The sequence below is a fragment of the Monodelphis domestica genome, chromosome 2, assembly GCF_027887165.1.
Source record: "Monodelphis domestica isolate mMonDom1 chromosome 2, mMonDom1.pri, whole genome shotgun sequence".
Classification (NCBI taxonomy): domain Eukaryota; kingdom Metazoa; phylum Chordata; class Mammalia; order Didelphimorphia; family Didelphidae; genus Monodelphis; species Monodelphis domestica.
This window is the reverse complement of record NC_077228.1, coordinates 30,605,441-30,628,060: the sequence shown is the minus strand read 5'-3', so window position 1 is coordinate 30,628,060 and position 22,620 is coordinate 30,605,441. Positions and strand designations below refer to the sequence as shown.

Sequence of the window (22,620 nt, the reverse complement as noted above, 5' to 3'; positions counted from 1 at the left end):
GATTGCGGTGAGACCCAGGGAACATGCACTAGGCCACTAAAGGCCAGGGGACACAAGGACGCGGCCCGCCCCGCCTTCACGGGTTTACGGCGTCATTTCTCCCTCTCACAGACACACCAAAACATAAAAGAAAATGCAATAATGATAAGTCATGCCCCCCTTCCCTGCCCCAGGTCGCACCACAGAAGCGTGGGGACTCCGGCATGCGGGGCTGAGGATGAATGCTTGGTCACAGCGACTCTCGGGCCTCACGCAGGGATGGAACAGCCCAAGGCGCAGGAGCACCGAGCCTGGAGTAGTGAAGAAGACCCAAAAGGCCCTCAGAATCTCGCCCTCAAGGAAATAGCAGACTACTGTGGTGAGGAAGGATGGAGGGGCTCGTACAGAGGCCCTTCTGGGCACCTCGTGCAAGATCAGTCAGGGAGGAAATGACTCACCCAGAGAAACGGGGCTCAAGTTTGGTTCATACTCCTTGAGAACCAATTTCAAAGCCTTCTAAACCAGAGGAATGCAGGCTTCAGACCCTTCCCTCCCCCTCCTCCCCCCCTTCATCTCCCCCGAATCCCCCAGACCCTTCAGGGTAAAGACGGAGGCCCAACTCATGGCTCAAGTTCCCCCCACTGTTCTTTCCCACACTGGCTGCCCCTTCTACAAAGCGGGCTGGTCCTGAGTCACAGACAGCACAACTGTCATTCACTTTTCTACAATGCATTATGGCTTACAGACGGCGCCTCCGCCACAACCCCGAGAGCTCAGGGGTGCCAACAGAACGCTCCCTTCAGAGATGGGTCTTCGAGGCTCTGAACCGCCAGGCCCAGGGGGGTGCTCGTGGCACAGCTGCTCTAGGAGGCCCTTCAGATCTGCGCCCTACAATGTCTAAGTGGTGCCCCAACTGAGGTGTCTCCCCAAAGAGATCACTGCAGCTATTTGTTAGAACTGAGGACAGCCCATCCACGGGGGATGGCTGAACCAATCATGGTCTATGAAGAAGATGGAATATCCTTGTGCTGCAAGAAATGATTGGGGGGAGGGGGAGGCAACTAGGTGGCTCAGGAGACAGAGAGCCAGGCCTGGAGATGGGAGGTCCTGCGTTCAAATCTGGCCCCAGACATTTCCTGGCTGTATGACTCTGGGCAAGTCACGTAAACCCCACTGCCTAGCCTTTACTATTCTTCTGCCTTGGATCAATACTTAGTACTGCTTCTAAGATGGAAGGTAAGGGTTATTTTTTAAAAAAGAAAGAAATGGTGAAGGGGCTAGTTTCAGAGAAATCTGGGAATTCTTGGATGAACTGACTCAAAGCAAAGGGAGCAGAACACCATCCACTGACTAGAGGCCTGTAAGAGAGAACGACCTGGAGCAGCCCAAGCTGGGATGGAGTCAATGACCAAGCCCCACTCCACAAGGCTAATGGTGACGAAGCGGGCTTTCTGCCTCCTTGCTGGAAGATGCAGAAGGACAAACATACTGTCAGACACAGCCAGCAGAGGAATTTGTTCTGCTTGACGATATTTATTGGTTATAGGGAAGGCTTTTTTTGGAAGGGGGGAGTTACAGAGGGAGGAAAACAGCAGCAATGGCGATGCTCCTCCACAAAGAAGATAAGGAAATAAAGAACACCATTGGGCTATTTCTTAAACTACAGAGGAGACAAGATGAGGCAGGGGAGTGTTAGAACTATCACATTAAATTTAACATATACTTCCTTTTTTAAAAGCCCTCACCTTCTGCCTTAGTATCAATTCTAAGACACAAGAGCAGCAAGAGCTAGGCAAATAGGGTTAAGTGACTCACCCAGAGTCACATAGCTAGGAAGTGTCTGAGGCCAGATCTGAACCCAGATCCTCCTGACTCCAAGCCTGGCACACTATCCACTGTGCTGCCTAGCTGCTCCTAATATGTGCTTTCAAGACACCTAACTTGTATATAAGAGATTCACAACTTCATATACAATCCTCTTTTTCTGTTCTTCCTTGTTTGTGGAAATGCTCGTGTTTATTGATGTTTATCAAGCTGATAACAATAATAACAAAAGGATATTTTAAAAGGAGATGGGTATCAGAGACTTAAAGACCAAGTCCTTGATAAAGCAAAATTTTGTGGTTGGGCTAGAAATTGAACTCATAACTCCAGGCTCCAGTCCCCACACTTCCTTCCAGTGACACCACGGTGGTCTCCCTATTTCTCTATTTTCATTTTCCTCTTAAGCTGGATAATAAATTAACTCGAGAGCAAAGGCTGTGCCTTGGATACCCCTCTAGGTCCCTCCCAGGAGCTGAAGTACTTCCCCTGTGAGAATGCCCCAACCCCACCTGACAGCAGAAAGCCCAGGATGATTAAAGCGAGATTTCATGGCATTCTCTCTGTGCCTTTGGCAGGTGATTCAAATGGTAACTAAAACCTTTTGGTGAATCGTTGCTATCTGTTTCCTTTTAAATCAGTCAGAAGCATTTCTTAAACCACTCCATGCTGCAAGTCCATCTGCTTCTTATATGTGTTTTGGCAAAAGCGCGTTCCATAAATAATGCAGCACTTACATTCCAACTAATGGCAGAGAATAAACTTTGGGGTCCGATTCGAGCAACAGTAACAGCTTGCGTGTTTCATCCATTGTAAGATACCTGAAAGAGAAGACAAGTGATTCCATTTTTAGGTGGATGCTACTGTGATATAGGAAGCAGCAAGGTAGCTCAGCGGATAAAGCGCTAGAGCTGGAGTTAGAAAGACCCAAGTTCAAATCCAGCCTCAGACACCTTTTGCTGTGTGACTATGGGCAAGTCATTTAACCTCCATTTGCCTTAATCCACGGGAGAAGGAAATGGCCAAGAAAACCCTGTGGACAGTAATGGCATGCAGGAGTCACCAACAGGACACACCTGAATGACAGAACAAAAATTGTGACGTATTTGCTTTTAACTGTAAGGATGCCTTCCCTACTAGGGAAACAGGCAGTAGTAAAGAAAGGGAGCATAAAACAGCCATTATCAGTAGTCTGAAGCTTGTGTTCCAAGCTCGAGGGTCCCTTCCTCAATTCTCTCTAAACCGCTTCCAGTATCTTTCTTTGACCTCTCCCAGCTCTGCCTCCTTGCCCTGGATCACCCCTCAACCTCTGCAGTCCTCCTCTCCCTCCGGGGAGCTCCCTTTGGGAAGGAGCCCCAGCCAGCTAGTCTTCACTCCTCTCCAGTCTAGTCCCTGCATGAGGCCTTTCTCGAACTCTTCTAGGAGATTCTCATTTTAGGGTTTCTTTCAGGAGTGGATCAGCAGGTTCTCTATTTTAACTCTGCCCTGTGATTTTAACAGATCCAAGCAATTTTCCTTTACGATTTCTTGAAATATGAAGTCTACGTTTTGGTCACAACTTTCAGACAATCTAATGAATCTTAAATTATTTCTCCTCGATCTGCTAACCAAGTTATTTTTTAAAAACACTAGCTACCTACATGTTCTTTTTTTTCCCTGTCTAATTTTGACTGTTTTAAAAAAATATTTCTTGTGGTCTCATGGAATCATTAGCTTCTGCTCTATCTGTTCTAATTATCAAGGAAGCTAAGTGGTAGAACAGATAGAACACTGGGGCAAGAATCAAGAAGACTTCAGTTCAAATTCTGTTTCAGACCCTTAATAGCTATATGACCCTAGGCAAGTCATTTAACGTAACCTCTCTGCCTCAGTTTCCTTAATTATAAAATGAGGACAATAGCAATATTTACCTCACAAGTTTGTTGTGAAGATCAAATGAGATAAAAGCTTGTAAAAGCTTAGCACAATGCCTGGCTCACAGTAGATACCTAATACTTATTCCTTTCCCTTCTAAGAATTCATTATTTGAGTATGGTTTTATATTTTTTGTGCTAAGCAGCTAATGTTTCCCAATCTTTGCTTTTGCAATTCTTTCTTCCAACATTTATTTCATCTATAAAATCAATTTATAAATTTTGTAAGCTTTTGCTTCATTTCTTCCAGAAATTCTAGGTGAGGGGGCAGCTAGGTAAGTCAGTGGATTGAGAGCCAAGCCTAGAGACGGGAGGTCCTAGGTTCAAATCTGACCTTAGATACTTCCCAGCTGTGTGACCCTGGGCAAGTCACTTAACCCACATTGCCTAGCCCTTACCACTCTTCTGCCTTGGAGCCAATACACAGTATTGACTCCAAGACTGAAGGTAAGGGTTCAAAAAAAAAGAAAGAAAGAAATTCTAGGTGAACTCGTATCCAAGCTTCATTTTTTTTTCACAGTTTTGTTTGTAGATGTCTGAGTCATTTCACTTGTATAATGAACAACACAACCATCATAATATGTGGGAAAATAGGGACATTAATGTGGAGCTGTGAACTGTTCCAACCATTCTGAAGAACAACTTGGAGCTATGCCCAGAGGGCCATGAAACTGGACACACCAGATGACTGAGCCACACCACTACTTAGATCTGTATCCTAAAGAGATCAAGAAGGGCCTACAGCTTCCCCAACAGGACACTAACATAGGCCTGTCTTCTAGCAGCCTCTTCACTACTGGTCATCCTTCTTCTTCGGTCAACCTTGCCAATACAACAGGTATGAGAAAGAACCCCAAAGCAGCCTTAATGTGCATTTCTCTCATTAGCAGTGATTTGGAGCATTTTTTCATTTGGCTCTCAAGAGTTTGAATGAGTTCCATAGAAATTTGACTGTTCATCTCTTGGACCCTTTAATAACTGAATAGTTCTTTTCCTTCTACATTTGAATCAGTTCCTTATGCATCATGGAAATGAGACCTTATTCATTCATAGCTTTTAAACCAGTTACCTGCCTCTATCTGGTTTCCCAACAAATCACATTAAAATAATTTTACAATCCCCCGATTGATGGGGAAAAGTAGAACACCAGGTCGGAAGTCAGAGGATTTGAGTCTGACTCTCCCCTCTGACTCCTTGCATGCATGATCCCGTGAGAGTGAGTCCCTTCCTCTCTGACGGAGGAGATTTCTGCCTCTGTAAAAGAGTGGGGAGGTCCAGGGAGGGAGAGCAGGTAATGATATCACTTCTTCCCTAGTCTACTTCTGGATCTCAAGAAGAGAAATAGCTTCAGTGACCTTTAAGGACAGCTTTTATTTATGGCATCCAAATCACCTATAATTCACTCATTTATTAAAAGATACAAAGAGATGGCATATTCTTATCACCATCCCTGGGTGGTTTTCTAGTTCAGCAAAGTAAAGCTTTACAGGGCATCCCACCATGGAAACTGGTTTGGCCATTAAGATGAATGGCCTAAGCAGATCAGGGCCTGGGCTAGTTGGATTCAGAGGTAGGCAAAGAGCCCAAAATAAATGCAGACCTAGCCTAAGGGCCTCTGAATACACCAGTCAAGGGCGGAGCACATAGGCTAAGCAAAACAGCCAAATTCTTTTGGTGCTAAGGGCGGGATTTAGAAACAATTAGTCTATCCATCCATCTTAACCCTCTGGGAGAGGAACCTGCCACCCACCATCAGTTTGCAAGCTTCCTTTCACCTTCAGATCCTGAGTCCATGATTTTCAGAATACAGAGTATCTCCTGGGAAGCAAACTTAAGATACTTAAAAAAAAAAAAGCCCTTAATTTCTGTCCTAGTAAAAACTCTAAGGCAGAAGAAGGGAAAAGGCTAGGTAAATAGGATTAAATGACTTGCCCAGGGTCATACTGCTAGGATTGTGACTAGATTTGGACCCAGGTCCTCCCAACTTTTGGCCTAGTGCTCTATCCACTGTGCACCTAAATGCCCAAATTTAAAATACTTGGGCCACTCCCTGACTTTTCTTAGAGGAAAAATAAAAAAATATAGACATTCAAAAGCTCCAAATGCAGTACAAATTGACTTAGTTTCTCTTCACTTTCTTTCACTGTGGAAAAAATCATCCCAGGTATTGGGTTTCCTTTCCCCATACAAAGCATTCAAATGAATACCCTTATTACTCACCCCCATTTACAGGTCCCCTGAATTTGGGCAATATTCATGTGACTGTTCAAGTTTCTTGCCAGTGCTGTTGGAATAATGGGGAGAGGCTTCACCGGAGTGCATCGGAAAGAACTGGCCGGAGTGACCGCTGCCCAGTGGAAGTCAAACTGCAGGTTGTCCAGGTGCTCCCTGGAAGCAACATGAGCTCTCAGGCGGAGCAGCTTGCAGAAGTCCAGGGAGTCTTTACTGCCCAAATGCTGCTGCAGAGCCTAGGAGAGGGAGGACCCAGGATCAAGGTCTGCCCCAGAACAGTGACACAGGCTCCCCCCAGCCCAACCAGCAAGCATCAAGGGATCTGGGCCCACCACTTCCAAGCCTGCCATTTCTTCCTGAGCAATGCTGCAGTGACTAAACACTGACAAGGCCCAGGATCATTGCCACTACCTAAAAACCATTCTGCTAGGGAGCCTTTCAGCAGATATTGTCCTGCTGGGTGTCCTCTGAGAAATCAGGTTGGAATCACATTCTAAGGGAGACCAACATATTGGAGGGCATCGCAAAAAGGTCGGCCTGGCTGGGAAGGGTCTGCAAGGGCCTCCCTGGAAAAATGAAGACCACAGCATTACTCGGGTCCCTGAGTCTCCCTTGAGGGAAGACTTGTTCCATGTAGTTCCCAAAGGCAGGAGTAAATAGAAGATACAGGGAAGCAGATTTTGTATCAATAGAATACAAAATTTACTCCCTCATGATGTAATGAGCTCCCCATTAATAGAAATGTTCAAGCAGAGGTTTAAAGACTATGTCTCAGGGGCAGCTAGGTAGTAGAGTAGATAGAGCACCCTGCCTAGAGTCAGGAAGGCCTGGGTTCAAATCTGACTCAACACTTCCTAGCTCTAGGACCCTGGGCAAGTCACTTTTAACCCTGATTGTCTTTATTATTATTATTTTTAATTTTATTTAGTTAGATGATTTAGAATTATTTTTCCATGGTTACAAGACTCATGTTCTTTCCCTCCCCTTCCCCAACCCCCTCCTGATGCACAATTCCACTAGATTTAACATGTGTCATTGATCAAGGCCTATTTCCATATTATTAATATTTACACTAGGATGATCATTCAGAGTCTACATCCCCAGTCATATCCCCTCAACCCATTTAATCAAGCAGTTGTTTTTCTTCTGTGTTTCTGCTCCCACAGTTCTTTCTCATAAGTCCTCAGAATTGTCCTGGATCACTGCATTGCCACTAATGGAGAAGTCCATTACATTTGATTGTACCACAGTGTCTCAGTCTCTGTGTACAATGTTCTCCTGGTTCTGCTCCTCTCACTCTACATCACTTCCTGGAGGTCGTTCCAGTTCACATGGAATCCCTCCAGTTCATCATTCCTTTTAGCACACTAGTATTCCATCACCAACATATACCACAATATGTTGTGGTATTGAAGGGCATCCCCTCATTTTCCAATTTTTTGCCACCACAAAGAGCGCAGCTATGAATATTCTTGTACAAGTCTTTTCCCTTATCTCTTTGGGGTATAAACCCAACAGTGCTATGACTGGGTCAAAGGGCAGACAGTCTTTTAGTGCCCTTTAGGCATAGTTCCAAATTGCCCTCCAGAATGGTTGGATCAATTCACAACTCCACCAGCAATGAATTAATGTCCCAATTTTGCCACATCTCCTAGAGCATTCATTACTTTCCATTACTGTCATGTTAGCCAATCTTCTAGGTGTGAGGTGATACCTCAGAGTTGTTTTGATTTGCATCTCTCTATAAGAGATTTAGAACACTTCTTCATGTGCTTATTAATAGTTTTTATTTCATTATCAGAATTGCCTATTCATTTCCCTTGCCCATTTATCAACTGGGGAATGGCTTGATTTTTTGTACAATTGATTTAGTTCCTTATAAATTTGAGTGATTAGACCTTTGTCAGAGGTTTTTGTTATAAAGATTGTTTTCCAATTTATTGCTTCCCTTCTAATTTTGATTGCATTGGTTTTGTTTGTACAAAAACTTTTTAATTTAATGTAATCAGAAAGTCTTCATCTGGTAGAGACACAAAGACAAAAACAAAGAAGTCTGAGGGGGAGGGAGAATACAATTATAAACAGTAAACTTATACCAAAAGATCTCCGGGAGGAAGGGCAGGAACCCAAACTAGGGCCTTCCCTAGTAAGTGATCAATTTCCACTGGAAGACTCCACTGACAGAGAACTCATTACCTTTCAAGGCAACCAAACCCATTTTGACCAGCTTTGTGTATATTGAACTAAGACCCGGACCACTAGATGTGACCTCTGCTTCTTCCTCTCTGCCACCCCTTCTGTCTCTCCTGAAGGAGGACAAGGCCAGTGGCAAGAACAATGTCTCAGACCCCATGGCAGGCATGGATTTGCTGAGTGACTGAAAATGAGGCCCTCTAAATCTCAGTAAGTTGCCAACATCTGAGAATACACGTATATTTGTATTTGTTTTTGTTTTTCTTTTTGAACCCCTACCTTCCATCTTAAAATCATACTGTGTATTGGTTCCCAGGTAGAAGAGTGGTAAGGGCTAGGCAATGGGGTTTAAGTGACTTGCCCAGGGTCCCACAGCTGATAAGCATCTAAGATCAAATTTGAATGCAGGACTTTCTGTCTCTAGGCCTAACTGTCTCCACTGTGCCCCTGGCCATCCCCTACCTATCTGGAAAGGCAAATTCATAACTCTATTTGACTTTTCAGATGCCACCCTGGGGCCAACCGAACCAAGTTGCCAAGGCTTTGAGAAGGAGTCAGATGGGCCATCTCCCTAAGGGCAGAGGCACCTCACCAAGACAGGTCAGAACCATGGATGTGCTGAGCCCTAGGAGATAAGAAACCTCATGCTACATTGGAAATGGGCTGCTCCTGGCATTCCGGGAAGGAGAAGGAACACCGCTGAAATCCCAGGGTTCTGAGACAGAAACATAAGTCTGGCAGATGAAAGAACTGGAGAGGGAAGACAGGGCCAAAGGACCAAAAGGGAGTGCTGGAGAGGCACCCATAAATGCCCCGAAACCTCCCTGACTCTAGGGTGGCCATCTGAGGGTGGTAGGAGGAGCCAGGGTGGATCTCCCATGCTGCTGTGCAAGGATCAGACAGGCACACTAAATACTGGCCTTCCTCACCGTACCCCCAGAGGAGACCAAAAAATGGTCTTTATAGACCAGGATTGACTATGAGATATCTCTGCTTCTTTTCCAATGAAAATAGATGATTTTTGTGCTAGAAATTATTTAAGAAAACAAACTCAACTTCCTTTTATGTTGAATCAGATGAGTTTAGCTAAGAGTCTGTTTTCAGTTTATGCACACACTTTCTATTTTAGCCCTTTCTCTTCAATGTGATTAATCATGTTAGGGGGCAGAGAGGTGGTTCATTGGATGGAGAGCCAGGCCTAGAGATGGGAGGTCCTGGGTTCAAATCTGACCTCAGACACTTTCCCAGCTGGGTGACCCTGGGAAAGTCACTTAACTCTTTCTGCCTAGCCCTGACCACTCTTCTTCCTTGGAGCCAATATACAGTGTTGATTCTAAGATGGAAAGTAAGAATTTTAAAAAGAGAGATTAATCATGTTCTTAAATGCAGCTAACCTGAAAGACTGAGTTAAAGTCTTCAGCTTCATGGACAATCATCTCTGTGGGGCAAAGCCCTTCGGTGTTAACTGTGCATGGAATCACAAAGTCTCCAGGCAGGGGGGCAGTCGGGACTTTTCTGAGGCATCCGGGCACTTCGCGACCAGGATCAAAGCGGTCTATTTTCAGTTTCACGCCTTCCTCATCTAAAGAATCCAAATAGAAATAGGTGCAATATTAGTTTACAACTCAACTCCATTGACCCATCATCATGTCATCTTCCACAAGTACCATGCACCATGCACTGCCCTAAGTGCAGGAGCTCACAGTCCAATGGGGAGACAACAGGCATGTGACTCCATACAAGGAGATGCAGGGAAGGTCCGTGGAAGATAACATAGGAATGAAGTGTGTGTGTGTGTGTGTGTGTGTGTGTGTGTGTGTGTGTTGGGAGGGACAAAAAGAAGGGGGGAGAGGGAGAACCAGAGGGTCCTCTTTTGGAAGGTGGGAGAGAGAGAGGAAGAGGAGCTGGCCAGCATGGGGGTCAGCCAAGGAGCTCGAAGACGTGGCTTGGAGTTGCAACGTTGCTCAAGGGACAGCCCAAAGGTCAGTGTGGCTGGATTAGGGCCCTGGGGGAGAGAGTAAGAAGACTGGAATGGGAGGGGGTTGTGATGTCCCATCACCTAACATCATGTCAGGTCTTGTCATGCTTTAAAATCCAGACAGAGGATTTTAGAGTTGATCCTCCCAGGGCTAGGGTGACTCTGTCAGGGGGCACTGTAAGAAGACTACATTGGCAGCTGAATGAAGAACCAGCTAGAATGTAGTGAGACTTAAGGCAGGCAGTGATGAGGGTCGGCACCAGGGAGGCACCTATGAGTCAAGAGAAGGCAGCACATACGAGATACTATGAGGGTGGAAACGAGGGATTTGGTGATAGGCTGGAAATGCAGCAGTGAGCTGGTATGAGGTGTTAAGGATGACACCACGACTGGGAGCCTGGGTGATCAAGAGGATGGACGTCCAAACAGTAAAAGGGAAATTGGGAAGAGGGGAGGATTTAGGGGAAAGATGATTTCCATTTTGGCTATGTTGTGTTGAAGATGTCTATGATCAACCAGTTTGAGATGTCCAAAAAGGTTACTGTTAAGGCAATAAAGGTATTCAAGAGAGAGGTTAGGCCTAGATAAATAAATCTGAGACTCAATAGCATTAAGATAATTGAATCCATGAGAGCAGATAAGACCACTAATTAAAATACTACAGACTAAGAAGAGAAGGCTAAGACAGACCCTTGGAGGATATCTGAAATCACTGAGAACAATTTGGATGAAGATCCAACAAAGGAGACTGAGAAGAAGTCAGATAAGTAGGAAGAGAATCTATAGAGAGACATATCATAGAAACCCAGAGAAGAAAATATACAGAATATAGTCAGCAGTTTCAAAGCTCATAGAAAGGCCAGTAACAATAAAAATGGAAGAAAACCTATTAGATTTGGCAATAAAGGAATTACCAATCATGTTGAAAAGAGTAGTTTCATTTAAAACATGACATCAGAAGCTAGACTGCAGAGAATGAGAGGGGAAGGTAAGTGGCTCAGTGGATTAAGAACCAGTCCCAGAGACCAGAGGTCCTGGGTTCATATCTAGTCTCAGACCACTTCCTAGCTGTGTGACTCTGGGCAAGTCATTTAACTCCCACTGCCTAGCCCTTCCCACTCTTTTGCCTTGGAACCAAAACACTGTACTGATTGATTCTAAGATGGAAAGGGTTTAAAAAGTAAAAAAAGAAAAAGAAAATGAGGAAAGGAAAAGTAGAGTTACTTATTGTAGATAGACTTCCCAAGATCTATGGTAGTAGCCTAATGAGAATTGAGAAGGTAAATGAGGAGTTTTTGAAGATGGGAGAGACATGGGCATATTTATAGGCAGCAGAAAAAGAGTCACTAGTCAGGGAGAGACTGAAGATGAGTGAATGTGCAGACGAAAGAAGGAGTCATCTCCTAGAGAAATCAAAATGAAACAGGCTCACAAGGATATGCAAGGAGAAAACCACCTCTTCAAGGAAGACAAGGGCAAAGATATTGGCAGAGAAAAGCATCTGGGGCTTCACCTTTTTCAGTAAAAGAAGAAGCAGGTTTCTCAGCTGAGAGGCCAGGGGGGGAGAGAAGCCCTGGGAGGTTTGAGGAGGGATGGAAAGGTCTAGAAGAACTGCTGTGGAGAGGAGGATAGTGAGTCAATGTCAAAGGATTACCTCACCACAGTAAGAGTCCAGTTCAGATTATGTAATATAAATTGTAGTGGACCCAATCAGCAGTTTCATGACTTTTTTCCATTTCAACAGTAAATGAATAAATAAAACCCAAGGTGGCAGATAGTAAAATTGATCCACGAGTGGACCTCAAGGGCAGAGGACAGCAGAACTGAACTGTTTTGGCATGGAGCCCAGATGGAGGGGAGGAGAGGCAAGGGAAGGGGAGGGGAGGGGAGAGGAGAGGAGAGGGGCCTGAGGGATGAAGAGATTGGAGCTCACAGGGAGGACGAAGGGTTGAAGATCACAAGGCTGACAGAAAACTAGAAAAATAAAAGATGAGGCTCAGATAGCTCAGTCTCAGAATTCATGAACATGGAAATGGAGAGCTTGGGGGGGGGTGGTGGTAAATTCAAGTTCATGAGCATCTCTGAGCTGGGTGAAAAGTGGGTCATGGGAAACGAGAAAGTGGAAAAGCTGAGAAGTCAGTGTGTTTGAGGGAGGATCAGGAGGTAGGAAGTCCCCAAGGAGGAGGACAGGAAATGATGGTGGAGAAAGACTGTGCATAAGCCTTGTGCTGAGCTCAGCATTTAATCCAACCATAAAGAACCATCACCAAAGTTCATCAAAAACACCAGTCTGTAGCCCCAAATCCTCAATTGTTTTAAGTGTGTTACCTTCATCTATTATGAGTGTCCCAAGCAAAAAACAGGATAAATTTGGGTCATTCTGCTTAGCATGACGATAAGCGAGACGTAGAGCCTTCTCAGTCACCACAAGCTTTGGATTTCTGGAAAATATTAAAATGCATTTGCCATTATGAGCTTTGTTTTTAATGAGATCTGGTACATTAACTTCACACTTAAGGAATCAATTTTCAGGCATTATCAAGCACAGATCTCTCCAGGGCAGAAAACCTGAGCTTCATCTGACTGCCCCTTTTAGTTGTCTAATTTCTCTCTGCTCCCTCCATTACTGAGAGACTCCTTTTGAAGGCCAAAGATTGCCCAATGGGCAAAACCAACCATTATCTCTACCTTCATTGCTCTTCCCAAGGGATCTCATGCCATGACCTCCTCCAACTTCTGTGACCCCACAGACACAATCTTGAGTTTTCTCCTACTGTTCTCTCTTGTGTGGCTTTAACTATCTTTTCTCTGCTAAGGATTTAAAAACCTCCATTTCCATACCAAATCTCAATCATTCTAGTGTGAACCTTTGCTTGGATAGCTCACCTCAGGTTCAACATCAAACTAAACCTTAATGGAGAAGGGTCCTCACCTCTCACCCTGCTCCCTTTCAGGAGCTTCTTATTTTTGCCAGTGACCACACCATTGCTCTGGACCCCAGAGGCTCAAAAATCTCAGTGTCATATCTGAGCATTTCTTGGTGTCATTTCCTAAGTCCTCAGTTTCCCTTCTGAAACCACTTCCCTGTTCCCTTCTTTGGCATCCCACATTGACTCAACCCTGGGGCAGGCCTGATCGGTTCGTGCCTAAATCTATACACTACAATCAGCACCTGGCTAATTTCTGGACCATAAGCTCTGCCACCTTCCAAGCCACCCTGTCTTATCAATTCCAGACCAGACTAACATAGTTTCCTAACATATTCTCCCATCACACTCATGTCCCACATCTAAACTCCTCAGCCTACCACAATCTTCCAGTTCTTACCTGAGTTTCCAATAGGCCTATTCAAGCATATGCCCTCCCTCCCAGATAGATTGGTCTCCTGACTGCCGCAAGCTCACTGCATTTATATTGTTCCTCTCATCAGAAATGCCTTCCTCACCAGAAATCCCAATACCATATGCCCTGAAGACATTATTGACACTTTACCCTCTTTGCCTCATTTTACTTATCTGTAAAATGAGCTGGAGAAGGCTGACATTACAGAGCTGAAGACCTAGCAAGGACCTGAGAAACATGAGCCAAGGAGCAAGTCAACATAGAAGATCTATAGAGGCTTCTTATGGGAAAAAACGATGGAATTTGTGGAAAGGGAACCGAGAGCTTTTGAAAAACAGAGAAGAGGAGGATCATAAAAGCTTCTTTAATAAGGCCTCTTTATTATAATTACATTAATGAGAACCAAAGGACGACATTTCATACCTGTAATAACTAAGATGTAAATACTTGACATCTCCCATCGGGGTTGGATCCCAAAGCATACTCTTTGATGGAGGAAAGTTGAGTGGTACCATTTTGCTTGAAGTAATCCTTTAATTAAAGTACAAATAAAGGTAGATTTGGTTAAGACATGCTTATCTTTTTAAATGTATCTTTTAGTCTTAAGCAGAGAAAAAGGAATAGAAAAAATGTAGGGAAATTCTTGACCTCCAACCCAGGACTAATTCTCCAATCACTAGGATAGCTGATTAAATGATATAAATCCCCTAAAGTAAAGCAGATATGTAATAGGCTGCTAGGTGGAACAGTAGACACAGTAGTAGGCCTGCAATCAGAAAGACCTAAGTTCAAATCTAGCCTCAGACATTTATTAGCTGCATAACACTGGGTAAACCATTTAACTCTAGGTGCCTCAGTTTCCTCAACTGGCAAAATGGCAATAATAACATCTACCTCCCAGAATTGCTGTGAGGATCAAATGAGGTAATATTTGTAACATGCCTAACACACAGGAGGCTTTTGATAAATGCTTGCAGTGAAATTCCTGATCTCCAACCCAGGACTAATTCTCCAGTCACTAGGATGATAACTGATTAAACAATAATCAAATGAAGCCATCTCTCCACTGTCAAGCATGATCAGCACCTTACTTTCAACACTAGTGTATAATTTAAAATCTATTACTCTAAAAAAAGAAATACATTTCCCGGGAGCCCACTGACTTTCTGTCATTCCATACTTCCTGTAGATAGGGAATAAATTGAGTGGGCAGTCCTGCTCTGGCCCTTTCTTTTTGGCTTCATGGCAAGAATGGTGGTGGTTAAGTGTAAAAGATTTTGAACTGGCTGATTAGCCATGGGCATGTGTTTTTTATTTTGTGTTTTTTTTATTCCTTTATTTCTAATGATCATTAACAAATCTTCTAAAATATAATTTTTTTGTTATTGAGACTTAATTTTAATTTTTACACTAGAACATCAATCAGGCCTGAATCCAGACATTGAATAACAGGAAAGAGAATGTTCTAGGTTTCCCAATTCTTCTGCTTCTTTGGCAGGGGGGCTTTCATAGCATTCCCAGGTGGACAGCATTGGAAGGGCCAATAGAATTCATCAAGCTAGACCCAAAGCTGCACAGTCCTCCCAGCTCTCACATGCCTTTCAGTCAGTCCTCTAGTCTGCAATAAAACCCAGAAGGGATAGCATCTAGCCCAGTTCTCTTCTTTTATAAATGAGCTGCTTCTGTCAGGTATAAATTGGGTTCTATAAACAAAGATGCCCTTCCAAGAACATATAATTATAGCTTTAATGAGGAAAATGGAGGTTGAGTGGAACAGAAGAAAACTGCCTTCTAGGATCTAGTTTCAGCAATCTTACACCAAGAACAGCTGGCATAAAGAGAATCTAAAGACAGAAACCAGCCTATCAACCTGGTTCCCAACTATTCCCACATACTGAGAAAATCAAGAGACAGGTGGCACACTCCTCCCACACCTCCCATCCATTGAAGGCTAATGGCAGAGTACAGAAGGCCAGGGACCTCTGAGGTGTCCAGGGAGTCAAAGCTGGACTCAGGTCAAGAAACCCACACAAAGCAGAAGAAACAAAATGTTCTCTCCATGCATGGAAGGAATTAACTTCTGTGAATACTAGGCATTGATCTGCATATTATAGGACATGATTCAGATTTTTTGAAGTGATAGGAACAATGCCTCTATTTTCTTGACTTTCTCTCAATCTAAATGATAGAGCATCCCACCCCAAGAAAGAAACTTCTACAGAAAAAGAGAGAGACAATCCTATCTCTACCATCATAGTAAAACATCTTCTTTCCCAAGAGAAATTGAAAATCTCCATCCCAGCCTAGACATAGAAAGCTTTCAAAAAGAAACCTTCCTAAGCAAAGATGCCCTCTTATTCCTACCAATGATCTAAAGATACAAGTCCCAGAAACATAAGGTCCCCATAAATATAAAGCCTCCCTGAGAACTTATACAATCTATTCCATCCTTCAGTTCACAGACTCTTGATTCCCCCAAATCCCCCCTACAAATTTCAGGGTCTTTTTAGATGGGTCCTAAGAGATTTCTTGCCTGGTTTCACAAACCCCACACTCTCTTTTACCTTACAGTCAGGTGGAATCTTATTTCTGTCAGTATTGTGTATTTCTGTGTCTTTGGTTAATAGGTAATAACATGTTAAATAAGGTCTATGGAGAGAGCCATCCATAGTTGAGTATGAGGCTTGGCAAATCCCACTATACCCCTCACTTCCTCCCAAAAGGAATTTCTCTCCTTAGGGGTCCAGTTAGGGATCATTCCCCCCATTCTTCCTCTCCTCTCCATGTACTCTTCAATCCCTCCCTTTTTACTGGCTCCTTCCCTACGGTCTACAAAGATGCCCTGGATTTCCTCTCCTTAAAAAAATCCTCACTGGCTTCTACCATTCCCTTGAGCTATCATTCTAGATTTCCCTTTCTCAACCAAATTTCTAGAAGAACTGTCAATTCACGTTGCTCCAATTGTGTTCTTCTCTCTCACTTCTCAATCCCGGGTCACCTGAAACTACTCTCATTGATAATAGGGAAAAATATGTGTACAAAAATATTTATAGCCATGCTCTTTGTGGTGGCAAAAAAAAACAAACTGGAAAATGAGGGGATGTCCATTGATTGGAGAATTGTGTTGTCTGATGGTGATGGAATATTATTGTGCTGAAAAGAATGATGAACAGAATGATTTCTATGTGAACTGGAAATCGATGCAGAGTGAAAGGAGCAGAACCAGAAGAACCTTATACACATACACTGTGGCACAATTGAACATAATGGACTTCATTACTAATAGCAATGCAATGATCCAGAACAATTCTGAGGGACTTATGAGAAAGAACTGTGGGAGTAGAAACACAGAAAAAAACATAGGATTGATCATGTGGTTCAATGGGGATATGATTGAGGATGTTGATTTTAAATGATCACTCTATTGCAAATATTAATAATATGGAAATAGGTTTTGAACAATGACACATGAAAAACCCAGTAGAATTGCTTGTTGGCTCTAGAAAGGGGAAGGGGGAAAGGGAGGGAAAGAACATGAATCATACAGCCATGGAAAAATATTCTAAATTAATTAATTAAAATTTTAAAATCTTTAAAAAACAAAGAAACTACTCTCATTGAAGATACCATTATTCTCTTAAATGGCAGATTCAGTAGCCTTTTCTCAATCCTCAATAATAATAATTAACATTTAGAGTTTCTATCAACAACCACCTCCACAAGCCCAATGCAGTGAGCACAAGGCTATTTACAGGCCGTAACCCAGGATCAAGCTCTAGGGTTAGGGTTAGCAGAATTCAGTCCAAACCTCAGCCCTGACTCTGAAAATGTAAGAAACTTCCTCAATTTAAGAGTAAGGCTAAGACATCCTGCTTCCGTCATGCTTCTTGATCTAGTACTAAAAATGCCAGTGCTAGTAATAAAACAAGAGGAAAACAGTGAAAAGCATAAAGACAGGCAGGCAAAGAAGAAGTGAAATTGCCTTACTGGAAAATGGTCTTATGGCTTGCTTATGAAACCCTAGAGAAGATGCAAGAGAATGAAGTGACCCAACTGACAACTTTTGTAAAGTAGCAGAATGTGGAACAAATCCGAAAATCAAAAGTTCTTGTATGCCCCAATAAAATCCAAGAGAAATTAGAAATGGAATAGCAGTTCTCAAGATAATGATACAATGCATAAAATATTCTTTTTTTTTTTTAAACCCTTCCCTTCCTTCTTGGAGTCAATACTGTATATTGGCTCCAAGGCAGAAGAGTGGTAAGGGCTAGGCAATGGGGGTCAAGTGACTTGCCCAGGGTCACACAGCTGGGAAGTGTCTGAGGCTAGATTTGAACCTAGAACCTCCTGTCTCTAGGCCTAGCTCTCCATCCACTAAGCTACCCCGCTGCCCCCTGCATAAAATATTCTTGAGTACACTGTGCAGAAAGTACTGCAGGATCACATCCACATACCTGGGATTCATCGGATGGCCCAAGGGAATGTACACAGGCTCCATGACAGGTCTGAACACTAGGAAAAACAAAGAGGAAGAAATGGGAAGTGCTATTTGAAAATACATTTTCATTGAAGTATCTTAATTTAATATTTCTTAAGTGTCTTTCTATATTTCCTCTCTACCCATGGGACCTTATTTTGATATTAAACAAAGAATTTTTTTTAAGAAAAAAATCAGCAGGATCAATCAATTAATCTCCTAAAAGGGGCCAATACACAGTGTATATAGCCAAGGAAACAATTTTCTCTGCAAAAAGAGTGGGGGGAGGTTCCTTCATATATGAGCGATACTATTTAAATCCTAATTGCCACTAACTAAAGAGAATGATAAGCCCCAGATATCACATATGAGGTGACTGTAATGACACACTTAAGGAAGTCTCATTTTATAGCCATTCTTCTAGAATCCTCTCAGAAATAGTACCATTCATTCACAGGGTGCTTTAAGATTTATAAAGCACTTTCCTCCCAACAAAGAGGTGAGGAGAGAGTACAAGAGTTATCCCCATCTTAAAGCTAGGACACTGAGGCCTGACCAGCAATGAAATAGAGTGGGCTTTCTGGCTCCAAGTCCAGGAGGACCCTTTCTGCCTCTCTTATTTTTTTAAATAAATACTTTCCATTTTAGGATCAATTCTGTGTTTTGGTTCCAAGGCAGAAGGGCCATAAAGACTAGGCAATGGGAATTAAGTGACTTGCCCAGGATCCCAAGTATCTAAGGGCTAAATTTGAACCCAGGATCTCCCATCTCCAGGTCTGGCTTTCTATCCACCAAGCTACCTACCTGCCCCCTTATATTCTTAACAGGCATCAAAAGCTTCACAAAGTAAAAACAACTGTTAATACTTGTCCCCCAAGGAGAATTTACAAGTCACTCAACTAATAAGGACTGACACTAATATGAGCTGACAAGAGGTCTAGCAAGTGCTTTCCATCTCTGATCTCCTTTGATAATAACAAGGTAAGTAGGAAGAGCTCTAAAACCATTTCTATTGTAATTTAGACTGTAGGAAAAATTTTCTGGGCAATATTTTTGGAGTAGCCACATGGTCCACAGAAAGCAATTAATAAATAACTATTATTGATTGATGGCAGAATCTGAGACACTGTCAAACAATAGGACGTCAGGCAAATCCCTTGAGGTCCTTGGTTAAAATGGAGATAAGTATTGCTCCTCCTAGGGGACTATGAGGCAGGTGTTATTATCACTACCAGTACATAGAGCATCTAAAAAACAATGAGAGGAGCAGCTAGGTAGTTTAATGGATTGAGGGCCAGGCCTAGGAATAGGAGGTACTGTGCTGGGGGCCATCAGTCCACAACACCTTGACATAGTCACGAGTGGTCGCTGGGGAGACCACAGAGTGGTCCTTGTCGAGATGTGACTGCCCACTCTATCCCCCTTGCATGACTTCTTTCATCAATGCCCCTTACCTATGAATTGACAGGATTATTATTCCCCCTAGGCTCAAAAGAAATAATGCAAGAGCAAAACACATGTACCCTTATTCCCCAAAACATCACCAAAAGATCAGACCCTCAAACCCAATCCCAAAAGACTATCATGGGTTAACTTTTACTTTTAGGCACATAATTCCCAGCAAAACCGCAGCTACAGGTCAAGCCCAAAACTTTCTCATGAAGCCAGCACACAAATCAATCATATAAGCCCATACAATACGTATAGGTACAGTACAGGTATGCCTCAGTGACTCAATTACACAAATCAGTAACTCAAACTCCCTAGTAAGCCACCTGTGATGAAATAATTTATCTTGTATTCTGTCTGTAATCACAATACAAAAATATAGAATGTTAATCAAGTGACTTGTTAAAAGTTAATGTATCACTTTTCTTTGATTTATCTCTCTTTAATTTTGTATACCTGCATGCCAAGAAAATGGGTATAAAAATAAATCCCAGGCCTGAGAATGTCAGAGCAGCTTTGAGATGCAAAGCAGTCCCATGGCCGTAATGATTAAGCTGTCTTCTGTTTGTTATTTATTTTATTTTATTTATTTTGACTGTGCACTGCTAGAGGAAGTTCTCACTAAGTATCTATAATACCAAGGAAATCTCAGATTTGGTCTCTGAAACTTCTTAAGTAGAAGAGTGACCCGATCAGACTGGTACTCTAAGAACATCACTGAGGCAGCTCTGTGGAAGATGGCCTAAGAGTCTCCTATAGCATCACTCCCAGGTGAGAAGTGATGAGGGTCTGACAGGGTGGTGGCCCAGTGAGCAAAACACTAGCTGAGGTAGAACTGTAAGACCTGGTAACTGTCTACACAGGTGGAGTAACAAAGAGTGAGGAATTGAGGTTAGCTCTGAGGTTGTGAGTGGGGGTGCCTGGAAGGATGGGGGTGTTCTGGACAGCAGACTGCTCAGAAGAGGAGTGTCTTTGGGGAGAAAGAGAAGGAGCTCAGTTTTGGATATGATAAGTTTGAGATGGATAAGAGAAATCCAGGGGAAGTTGGTGCTGTAGGAGGGGAAAGAGAGGGGAGCTGGATATATAGGTCCTTGAATCACCTGCACACATAACTGAACTCGTGGGAATTGAGATCATTGAAAAAAAGGATGTGGGAAGCAGAAGGCTCAAAACAGAGCTAGAGGGGTTGGGGGTGGGGTGGGGGCAGGAATGAAGAACCAAAAGAGGAGCCAAAGTAAAAAGGACAGGGAGGGAAGCATCAAGTGGAACAGGATAACCCCTAACATAAAGAACAATCATTAATCTGCATTGACAGAGGGAATTGGTTCAGAGGGAGTTCCCTAACCAAACAAATGGACATCCATTTCTCTAGCCTTTAAAGATTTATTAAGGCTTTCCCCACAATCCAGTGGGAGAAATGGAAAGTATTATCACACTCATTCCCCCGCCCCCCAAGATTTTCATCCACTCTCTCACCCCAAGACTCTCCTCTCACTCCGAGGCCCCATCAATTCACAGAGAAAGACCCCGAGGCGATAATCTGCACAGGGTTTTCCCTGCCTTGAGCCTTTCCGGTCTACTCAGAGATTCAAGTTCAAGTATGTCCAAATCATTCTCCTGAACGCAATAAACTACAGACTTCCTATTAGCTCCAGTATCAAAGAAATACAAAATCAACTACTTGGAGTTCAAAACACTTCCAATCTGCACACCCCCCGCCCTACCTTCCCAGCCTCCTCATGGGATTTTCTGTACTGCTCATGGGATGATCTGCTTGCTCAATCTCCCAACTCTAAACCTTTGGATTAGCCGTTCCCCCTGTTTCGAAGCTCTCCCTGCTCACCTCTGCCTTAAATTTCTCAGTATTTTCTTCCGAGATTACCACCCATTTGGCAGGCACAGACCTGGCAGTCTGCAAGCTGCCCCTAATTCCCATTCCACTTAGACTGGAAGCTCCCGGAGGGCAGGAGTCGCCCGTTTGCTTCTCTCGATTCTCCCAGCGCTCAGCGCAGGGCCTCCTACACAGAAGGTGCCTACAAAAGAGTTAGTGGGCTAAGTCAAAGACCCAGGAGCCCATGCCTTCCCCGGGATCGTCACCGCCTACCTCCGAGCTGGGCCCCTCCGCCCGCCGCCAGCTGCTTCGCTCCGTGCCTCAGTTTCCCTCTCTGCCTGCAGGGTCCCTCCTCCCGGCGCTCGGCCGTCGCTGGATCCCCCAGCGGCGGCGGGGGTCCGACATAGACCCGTTGGCTAGGCGGGAAGTGAAGCGGTAAAGCGGAGACAAGCCTGGAGGGAGTGGACACTTCCCACAGCTAGGCTGACACAGACCCGACGTCGGCGGCGGAGGGCAGGGCCCCATGCGGGATGACCAGTCAGAGACAGAGGCCTCCCCTCCCTAGACCAATCGGGAACCGTTCCGGCGACCGCTCAATCCGCGCGCCCAGCCAGAGCCCGTCTCTCTACATTCAGCCCCGCCTCCTCAGCTGTCACTCTAGACAAGTCCCGCCCCCCCGCGCGGAGGCATTTTAAACTTTCGGCTTTTGCCAACGGTCAGGGCCGCAAGACGCGTGCGCAGAAGCGGGTTGAGGGAAAGGAAAAGCAGAGGAAGCCGGAAGTTAAAGCCAGCTTGTGTGTTGTCTAGGAAACGGCGTTTGCGTTCAGAACGGACCTAGCATTCCAAAGAGGGCGGGGCACTCTCCGCAGACGCCGGCCTTTCCCCAGGGCTGGCTGTCTGCATCCCCAAGTTTCCTTACAATGAATGACTGAAACATTTGATACTACGTATCAATGCAACGCTAACAAAGTAGTTTAAATACTTTGTCTTTTACTCCTCTTCCTACATCCCTTTAAAAAAGGAAAATTTTGAATTATGAGGAGTGAGAGGACCTGGTGGAAATGGCAAATGCATTCATTCATTCAGCCTACAAGCAAAACCTTGTCCTGGGTGCTTAACAAGACTGTTCCGACCTTCATTTGAACCTGAATTCAAATCCACTCAGATAACTTTAGTTGTCTGAAACTGGGCAAGACATTTAATCTGTGTCTCAGTTTACTCCTCTGTAAAATGGAGATAATATTAACCTTTTATCTCCAGGGATTTTTTGAAAGGGTGAAATGAAATAATATCTATAAAGTACTTTGCAAACCCTGGAGTACTGTGTGAATTTGTTGTTCAATAGTTTCTGACTCAACATGACACCATCGGAAATTTTCTTGGCAAAATTACTGGAGTGGTTTTG

The 22,620-nt window shown here is 43.8% G+C and overlaps 1 protein-coding gene across 1 annotated transcript in view; it reads right to left on the bottom strand.

The window, feature by feature from the left end:
* The window catches only part of STIL (STIL centriolar assembly protein), a 57,025-nt gene extending 35,110 nt beyond the window's left edge, over positions 1 to 21,915 (bottom strand). Inside the window, exons 1-7 of the mRNA XM_007480213.3 lie at positions 21,489 to 21,915; positions 17,913 to 17,970; positions 13,882 to 13,989; positions 12,445 to 12,557; positions 9,533 to 9,720; positions 5,934 to 6,181; positions 2,538 to 2,621 (exon numbers count right to left, since the gene is read on the bottom strand). Of these exons, the coding sequence (XP_007480275.2) occupies positions 2,538 to 2,621; positions 5,934 to 6,181; positions 9,533 to 9,720; positions 12,445 to 12,557; positions 13,882 to 13,989; positions 17,913 to 17,956 (785 nt within the window). The 5' untranslated portion in view covers positions 17,957 to 17,970; positions 21,489 to 21,915. The remainder of the gene's footprint in view (positions 1 to 2,537; positions 2,622 to 5,933; positions 6,182 to 9,532; positions 9,721 to 12,444; positions 12,558 to 13,881; positions 13,990 to 17,912; positions 17,971 to 21,488) is intronic.
* Between the last annotated feature and the right edge of the window lie 705 nt (positions 21,916 to 22,620).